Source organism: Habropoda laboriosa, unplaced genomic scaffold (genome assembly GCF_001263275.1).
Source record: "Habropoda laboriosa isolate 0110345459 unplaced genomic scaffold, ASM126327v1 scaffold14, whole genome shotgun sequence".
NCBI classification, from domain to species: Eukaryota; Metazoa; Arthropoda; class Insecta; order Hymenoptera; family Apidae; genus Habropoda; species Habropoda laboriosa.
In genome coordinates this window covers 59,097-68,774 of record NW_017100137.1, presented here as the reverse complement: position 1 = coordinate 68,774, position 9,678 = coordinate 59,097, and the positions used below count along the sequence as shown (strand labels likewise).

General features: G+C 35.7%; 1 protein-coding gene across 1 annotated transcript in view; it reads left to right on the top strand.

Moving 5' to 3' along the window:
* Positions 1-2,904: 2,904 nt before the first annotated feature.
* LOC108578880 (venom allergen 5.02-like) overlaps positions 2,905-9,678 on the top strand; it is a 17,574-nt gene continuing 10,800 nt past the window's right edge. Inside the window, exon 1 of the mRNA XM_017942294.1 lies at positions 2,905-3,051. Within this exon, the coding sequence (XP_017797783.1) occupies positions 2,905-3,051 (147 nt within the window). The remainder of the gene's footprint in view (positions 3,052-9,678) is intronic.

Sequence of the window (9,678 nt, the reverse complement as noted above, 5' to 3'; positions counted from 1 at the left end):
TCGGAGAGCATCACCGCAGCCTTCCTGATTATTCTCCTTGAAATTCCTACGTTCCGCTTGTAACGAGTTGGATTTTCCGCGCTGTGGTTCTCGAATCCTTGAAAAATCTCAACCAGGAAATTTTTGCAATTTTTCTAAAATGCACAGAATTTTTGAGATGTTGCGCGCGTTCAACTGTTGAATTTTCCACGAGAAACGTACGAATTTTCCAGTTCGATCCTTCGACAAATTTCTCTCGATTTTCATCAAAAATTCATAACCTCGAGCTTGGATAATTTTCATGATTATGTTTGTAATCTAATATCGGTGATTCCCTTGGAATTTGCTGGTTTACGATACGTGATGATTAAATATTAGTACAGTTTGCTCTCTTAGTGATGATGAAACTTTGTTGGGTACTACAGAAATTACAGGGAAACTGGTAAAATAGTTAGTATCCACGTAACTTGATAATATATTGACATTATTTGCGAGTTTAACAGTCAACTAGGAAATACAAAGTGCATTAATGGGAATTATTAAAGCATCGTGCAACTACTCGTATTGATACCTTCAAGTTTTCTGCGCCACTGTGCACTTTTGTTCCCCCAAATGTGTCGTTATTAGCTTCTTTAACGATACAACGCATATACTGGGTGTCCCGTTTAAATCGACCATCGCAAATGTCTTCGAAATGTTTCCGATAAAAGTCGAATGGTTACGAAGAGGACATAATTTCGTACGACTTTTTTAATAACAAAAGCACATTTTCCACGAATTGTATATTTTACTCGATATTACATAACATGAGCAGGATTTTAATTCGCATCTTTTAATTAAATGTGGTTATTTGGATCGCGTTAATTAATGTTAACGAGTTACACGATCCTTCGGTGTAGTTATTTTGAAAGAGAAGAATTTATGAAACTTCGTGATTGAAAAGTTACGCTTTTCTCTGTTATACGAAGGATATATTAAATTACAATAGTTGAACACGTGGGAGAGGAATAATTGTAAATACAAATTGTCACACAGTTACTTTTTCAATTTGTGCGATAACAGGTCAGCTTTCATACGTTTCAGCTTTTCACAGGCTGACTGCTCGGATGTACATATTATATCCTCACGTATTCCACACGAAACGCGTGTATTTTAGCAGACTGAACACACTGTGGCTGATATTTCTGTGCCACTTGAAACAATTACATGCTCATACTTGTATAATTCAAGGGGATGAAATATTAAGGAGAAATATAGCAAAATAATTTGGAATGTTTTAATTTTAAATGCTGGGTTAAATAAAATAAAAATTTCGTACTCTTTTTTTTTTAAATTAATATCTTCAAAAATTTTCCACCCCAAATTATTTCTGCCTGACTCTCATTTGAATCGCATTTGCAATAGTGGGTTACAAAAAAAAAGAGGATAATAATTTCATTCGCTTTCTTTAAAAATTAATATTTCCAAAATTTTCTATCTGACTCTCATTTGAATCACATTTACAATAGTGAGTTAAAAAGAAAGATAACAATTAATATTTCCAAAATTTTCTATTCCAAACTACATACAGTAAATTCTCCACAAGTGTCAGTCTGCAAGGAAGCTAAACCTGACACTTGTAGAGTCAGGGACTACGTTTTCGAGCCTCGCGCCGGCCTTTGTAGTTTGCCGAACGTAGACAAGGACAGCGAATAAAAGATAAGGTGAAACGTGAGTCGAGGCAACCAAGCGATTTAAATACCAACTTTATTAATTTTACGCCGAACGTAGACAAGGACAGCGAATAAAAGATAAGGATAAAACGTGAGTCGAGGCAACTAAGCGATTTAAATACCAACTTTTTTAATTTTACGTTTTTTTATCCCGAAATTTTTCTTAACATATTGATGAGATTTTTCTGATGAAAATGACATCAAACACGACATAATTTGAACAACATTTACTTATTCACTGTCACGCCAGATAGTGAACGTGTTAATAAGTAAATGTTGTTCAAATTATATCGTGTTTGATATCATTTTCATCAGAAAAATCTCACCAACATGTTAAAAAAAATTTCAGATGAAAAAAGGTAAAATTAAAGAAATTATATTTTTCTATTATGAATTGTCGAGACGTGAAATCTCGTAAAAGAAACCGAGTGGTGTAGCGTTACACGCTTGAGTGGCTGCGAGCGAGATAACATAGGCGCAGCAATGACGCAGACCTAGGCGTAGGACCATCTATACTGACACTTGTAGAATCCAAACTGACTGACACTTGTGGAGAATTTTCTGTATTTCTATTTCACTTTGCACATTTGAGAATCACATTTACTACAGTGGGTTAAGAAACAAAATTAGATAATTTTATAGCTATTTTTAAAAATTAATATTTCCAAAATTTTCTGTTCCAAACTACATATTTCTATTTGACTTTCCACATTTCAGAATCACATTTACTACAGTGGGTTAAGAAAAAGAAAAATAGATAATTTCGTACGCTGTTCTTAGAAACGAATATTTGCAAAATTTCCTACGAATCACATTTACAACGATGGACGAAAAAAAAAAAAACAAAAACAACGATCGGTAAGAAAATTTGCCGAATCATATCGCCGTCAGTGAGCATAAACAATCAAGCATTCACGATCATGAATCTCTGGGTGAAACCGGGGGTCGTTGGCCATAGGGAAGCGAAGTTTATTATCCCCCTTTGGTTCGTTCAACTCGCTCGTTCTTTAACGAACGAACACCATTTCCGTCAGGAAAAATATTATCCTTCGTCGCGGGCCGGCTTGTCACTGTTTCATTGGAAAATCGATTCGGAAAACATCGCTCCGGGGTGAAGGTAGCGGCGAGATTACCCGGACAGCAGTGAAACGCAAAAGATAAAATGTCGCGGCGAATTTTCGGCCGTTGAAAGGCACAACGAGAATCAGTCGGAATGACAGGTCATATCTCGTTCTGTTTCTTATTGTTCTTAACGGGTTGCTGTGATTGCACGCTACCACGAACAATATCATCGCCGGCGCGTCGCGACGCCAATGCTTACTGCCGTATCTGCGCCAATCACACCATGTGCCGATTTCCGGTACGTATTTCCGTGATTTTATCGTTAACCCTCTGTAACGTGATTTTTCTTCCTTCACCAGAACACAAATCTCCGTTGATTCTTTTATTTTTTCACTGTTTCATGGGAGAAGCAAGAATAAATGTGAAACATAATGTAATTATAAATTTTATTCACTTTTACTGGTCCCAAAAAGAACTCCTCACGGAGAGTTACATGACTTTACATTAACTTTTGCATAGAATTCCCGCAGCAAGAATACAGTAGCTGTTTATTTTGAAAATGGGGCAAATCTGTTTTTGAGAAAAATTAAGTCAATGTTGACAACAGATGGAACCTAACGTGATATTTTTATATGTAAACGATCTACAGTCGAAACAAGAAATGGACTTCGTTTCACTTTCAAATTAAACAGCTCATATGTAAGAAATAATTGTTACAAGAAATGTCATTATTATAAATTTTAGCTTTTTTTATTGATCCCAAAAAGAACTCCACGTAGAAAGTTTGCATTAACTTTTGCGTACGATTCCTATAGCAAGAATATATTAGCCGTTTATTTTGAAAGTCGGGCAAATCTGTTTTTGAGAAAAATTAAGTCAATGTTGACAACAGATGGAACCTAACGTGATCTCTTTATATGTAAACAATCTGTAGTGAAACAAGCAGTGGACTTGGCTCATATATAAGAAATAATTGTTACAGAAAAATGTAACAATTGTAAAAAAATTGGCTGGTAACAGTATAACAATACACTTAGTGCAACAGTATAACAATAAATAAATAAAACGAGACTGTGAAACGGAGATGAAAATCACATGGCGTTACAGAGGGTTAATTCATTTAATTTATTAATATACATCTTTTACTGTGTAAAGTTTGAATACAGTTTTATTATTCTATCCTGTGTGCAGATAAATCATTTATTTGTCGATCATTATATACCTATCTTTGCACTGTGAAGTCGCCTCTGACGTGACAACATTAATTTTCCCTAGAAGATCTCTAATCTTCTCAACGAATAATTATATTCTCTAATTTTCTCTGCAAGGTCTCTAATTTTCTCTGGAAGATCTCTGATCTCGATTAATTATATTATACTCTCCTTAAACTGTATTCATTCTTTTCCATTTCTTTTTTTCGTTTCAAATAAATTATTGCAAAGTGTTTTCCACATAGTTAAAATGAGGAAAATTGAAGTCAGTGTTGGCTGAGGGTAATTACGAAAATAATTACAGTGCAGAGAGTTGACACACGTCAGAATGATTTATTTCTTAAGATAATTATCACGATTTTCTAATATTGTACACTAAAAGGGAGCGGAATTGCGTAAAATTTATCGTATTGTCAATAACAGACGTAATTAAATATATCCATAACTTCAAAGTTAACGAAATTAATTACAGAATAATGTTAATTCTACGATAACGAACTGCGCAAATTTTAAATAATTCGTTTTACTTGTGCTTCCTTCTAATTAATTCCTCGATTAATCGAAACAAATAGGGAAAAGTTAACGATACGTTAATATTCACAAAATTGTTGGACAATTTTCATGCAGAAGTAGAATGAAGTAATTAGAAATGGAACGATTGATTTATCTTTATCGCGGTACTTTTTTCATGCAAAACATGTCAATGCTTCCTTTCGGTTCCATTCGATAAACTTTTTAATTAACGCAATAAATATCGATTACTCCGCGTGAAGACAATGATTTCGTTCATTTAATTAAACGACACGGCGAATCAGCAATTGCTGACTAAGATCATTGGTCATTAATCATTCGCTGTTTACTTTTCACTGAGCTTCGATTAAATTTACAGATACTTTATCAAATTGCCTATCGGTAAATCATGAAAATTCCCTCTATATATGTACATCCGTGAAAATGCATGTTATACTCGGGGAAAAAAACGAATCGACGTGAAAAGATCGATGAAACTAAAGTGGAAATTGCAGGAGAATTGGCGACCGAAAAATTTACGTAATTATTCCGCATTGTGCAATTTTTCTACGTTGACTGACAATAGAATTTTTATCGTACGTATCACTTGTAATGGTGTTAGTATTATTATTAGCAATAATTAGACTGCGGATTTTTATGCATTTATAGGAAATTTAAAGGCACGAAATTGCACACAATGCACGTAATATGAAAAAAATACCCAAATTATAGTGCTGTTTATAATACCTGGTAGGTGAAATAATCGTTTGCCGAAGTTCTATTTTCTTTAGAAATAAATATTAGTAATATTAATTTTCTACAAAATATATTGGAATTAGACTCGATGAAATTCTCTTCAATTACAATTAATTAATTAAACCAACAATTTAGTCCACAAAAATTCGATAACTATAATTTTTGCTTATTCTTAAACTCAATCAAACCTTCTGCAACTATAATCTACAATTACTTCTTAAAGCACAATCACCGCCTTTAAATATTCGTTCATAAAACTCTCAATTAAGGCGACAAAAATTCAACGACAATTTTCACTTATCCCGTGAAGTATTAGATTGGTGCAAATGAAATGTCGCTTTTTCAAAAGCTGAAATTGCCAGGTCGATGGCGTATATTAAATTTTGTCCGATCATAAATTTTGATAGACAATAGTCAAGAAGAAGGAATTTGCTGTAGTAAAAGAATTCATAATGTTATACAATTGCTTCGACATTGTTATCCGACGTGATGAACGATCGGGATATTCGCGGAATTATTTTTAATACAAGTTTAAACTTGGAAAAATTGCAGGAAAAACTGGTGGAAATATACATTTATCATTTCAAGAAGATTATATAAATGTTAGGTGTGCAAAATTCAAGATTGACGACTTTTCGTTGGAAAATCAGAAGGTTCGTCGATGATAACGCTTTGAGAAAAATTACCGACAAAAATCCTCCTCTATTCACTCTTACTTTCCCCAACAAATTAGAATTTCTTCAATTTTTTAACAAATAAATAATTCCAAAATGAAGACACTGTAAAAGCAGCATTTGTTAATGCCCGTGGTTGCGGCGATCAACTTTCGAGCTTTGTGGATGTTTGCACGATGTTGCGCCGTCTAGATACTGGTTCGAAGGACCACCCAAATGATTGGGACTTGTAAAAACTGATCTATGGTATCGCATGATGTGTGGTGGTTGAACGACTACTCGACGACTCAACTCTCCGACGTCGCGTCTCGGACGTCTGTGAGAGGGATTTTTGTTGTGACACGCTGATTGGTTAATGGTTAGCAATTGCATTTGTCAATCAGCGTGTCTAATATCGTCTTTACCGCCCTTCCAGTGCACCCTTAGCGCGCTGTCACCTTGGAAGGGTGCGAGACGGTCGCGAGGGGTGGGCGGAAGGTCCCAAAAATCTGGAATTTCCTCCGGGTGACTAATCGGCAAGCGGACCGTTACGGAAATTCGTGGTTTATGGTATGTTCGTAGGCTATTGAGCGCGAGGGACACAAATTACTAAAAATCTAGCAAAGCAATTCTAGTGACCCTCGCAGGATGTAATTAGACCCGTGCAAGCAATAAACGAAAATCCTCAACTGAAAAATAACCGTTCCCGGTCGATCGTGACATAAACCGTTTCTACAGAAAACCGAACAGCATTCAAAGATCAATGATTTTCATGCATTTAGAACAACGAAACTGATACATAAGCTGATACATAACTAATAATCTTCCTTCGATCACAATCCACAATTACTTCCGTAAAGGAACAAAAAATTGCACACACCGTTTGAACATCGACTAATAAAACTGCCAATTAAGGCAGCAAGAATTCAATCGTAATTTTTACTTTTGCCAAAAATCAAATCGAATTTCCTTCGATGGTAATCCACCATTGCTCCAGTAGACGTAATCACATCTCCCCGACATCGATTTCCGCTATTTTCCCCGGCGAGTTTCCACGAAAATTTTTATTCACTCCAAAGGGAGCGAGCGAGAGGAAGATAGAGAGATGGCGAGGACGATACGCGGAAAAGCGGTGATAATAAATGCGAATGCGGCCGAGACCAGTGAATCGAGAATATAAAAATCCATCGGCAGGTGCGAATTTTGCGCAACAGGAAACTCGGGAACGACGACACCGCTCGTTATTGTAGGGCCCCGGTGTCGCACGCACACAATGCGTCTATTCCAGCCCGAAGGATCACGAAGAATAGCAGGGGAACGCGTTCAAGCCGGGATTTCATGGGTGAAATCTTGAGACGAGCGTTAATTCGCCGCGTCAGATACGCGCCTCCGCCGGATATACGACGTCGCGAACTGCTGATGAGAGTGGAAAATTGCAGGGGAACAAAGGGACTTTTACCTTGTTAAATTTTTTTAATAATCGTCCGCTTGAATTGTTCTATTTAGATTTTGTAATCTGCTTTCCTTTCATGGAAAATAGGAAATTCTAGAGATGTAACATTTTCTCTGTGGAATTTTCTTCAACGATACTGTAAACGTTCGACTCCCTTTTTTTTTTTTTTTTTGTTGAATTTTCTGTGGTACTGCAAATTGCTTTCTCTCGATGAAAGTGGAAATATATCGACAAATGAGATCTCGTTTCTTCAATTTTCTTTTTTTTTAATTGGTTATTTAATGTCGCGTAATGGGTTACCAGCGACTTAACGTCTAGGTTCACAGTTTCTTGCACAATTTGGTATGCTTTAAGTAGCTCAGTAAGTTCTGAATCGATTTGCAGTCGACAGACAACTATTGACAACTGGTGGACTATTTTTTTATAGGTTTTGTGTTCTCTGTTGAAAAACAGAGAAGTGCGAAGATCCTTGCTGATTTCTATTTATTTAGCGTTATTTTACATTGTTCGGTTTCTGGAAGGATTCGAGTTTCAATCTAAGCAAAGGTATTCTGATCCTATCATCCTTTGTAATTCATCGGTTTTAAATTTCATTTTATACGACTTCATTTTTGGAAGGTTTCGAATTTTCGATCGAAGCAAAGGTATTCTAATCCTACGTTATTTTTGAATATAAGGAAGATAATTTAGGAGTTGTTGGAAAAACCAAATGTTCCCTCATTTCCTGCCTTTATTTTACACGAGAACGTCCTGCAGCAATATTCTTTCTCTCTAATTTTCCGCAGCATTGCGATCTACTTTCCTATTCTTGAAAATAAAAAGCTACAAATAGCAAGATGTCCTTTCTTGCATCCTGCGCGGTCATATTTACTCGAATCCTTTTTACGCTTTTTCATACTTGAAAGGAAATATGAGATACTCGTCTTAAGAAATTGCGTATTATCGCACAGTTTCCACAAATACAAACAACTTTTTCTACATTCAAATACATTCTCAGAGAATTATGCTTTATGTCCTTTGCTAAATTTTCCAGCAATTGTACCTTTTTACCTCGTCAAGTGTTGAAAAACAATATTGGTTCCTGTTACGAACCCACTGTCTCTCCCCCACACATTGTTATTAGATACTATTATTATCATCACCAAACACCTTTATAATTATAAACCAAAAACGCCAAGCAACCGCCACAGGTAGGAATGGGGCGAAGTCGGGAAAAACTCGACTCCAGGCCCTTTTCCTGACCATTGATTGGTCGGAAGCAAGGTGCCAAAACTAGTATAAAACCGACGTACCCGCACAAGGTCGACAGGTAGTCTAAAACAATACACCTAGAACGACACCCGTTCGAACTAAACATTAAATAAAACGACGTCAAACACATTTCTGGAATTTTACGCCTTTAACCAACCCGAGACGAAGGCGGTCTCAACCGTTACGGCCCGTTCCGTAACAGTTCCAAATTTTTAAATGTCGCGAGTCTTTTAAATTCTGAACAAAATAATTAATAATAAGCTTACTGCAATTTTTTCTGCAAAGAAATATGTACCTGGTGGTGTCAGATATTCACGGCTGCGTTTAATGATTTAGGACACGCGAAATAGGGTGGAAATCGCGTACCATTCAGTTTGAAATTAGATAAATGTCGATGACGGAATAAGTAAAATATGCATAGTTTAAAAGCATCGTTCTATTATTACCTATCTGATATTCACGGCTGCGTTTAATGATTTAGGACACGCGAAATAGGGTGGAAATCGCGTACCATTCGGTTTGAAATTAGATAAATGTCGATGACGGAATAAGTAAAATACGCATAGTTTAAAAGCATCGTTCTATTATTATCTATCTTTTAAAACTACGGTAAAGAAGCACTTGAAACGTACACTATGACCCAATTTTTATAAAGAATAACTGACATGCATGAAAGATTCAATTTTCTTCCTGTAATTTTACCTCGAGGCAATTCAATCTTAACATAGCTTACTCGTAAAACTTCTATTTCGCGTCTGTTTAAAGACGTTCCCTATAAAACAGTACGTCTCAGTTGCAATTACTTTCCTACCACTCTCTCCCTCGCTTTATGCGTTTTCATCTGAAAATTGCATCTTAAAATTAACTGCAACAGATTTGTTTTCTCTCTGTGTGTGTGTGTAACTTTCGAAACATTTACGGTAAGAAATCACTTCGTTAAATTAATATTGCGAGGATGTTTACGCGCTGACTGTTCGAGAAAATATGATAAAATGTTGGTGCGAGTGTTAGATAACGGTATTGATAATAATAGTAATATTGTAATAAAGATAATGATATATATATATAATAATAATAATATAGGTAATAGT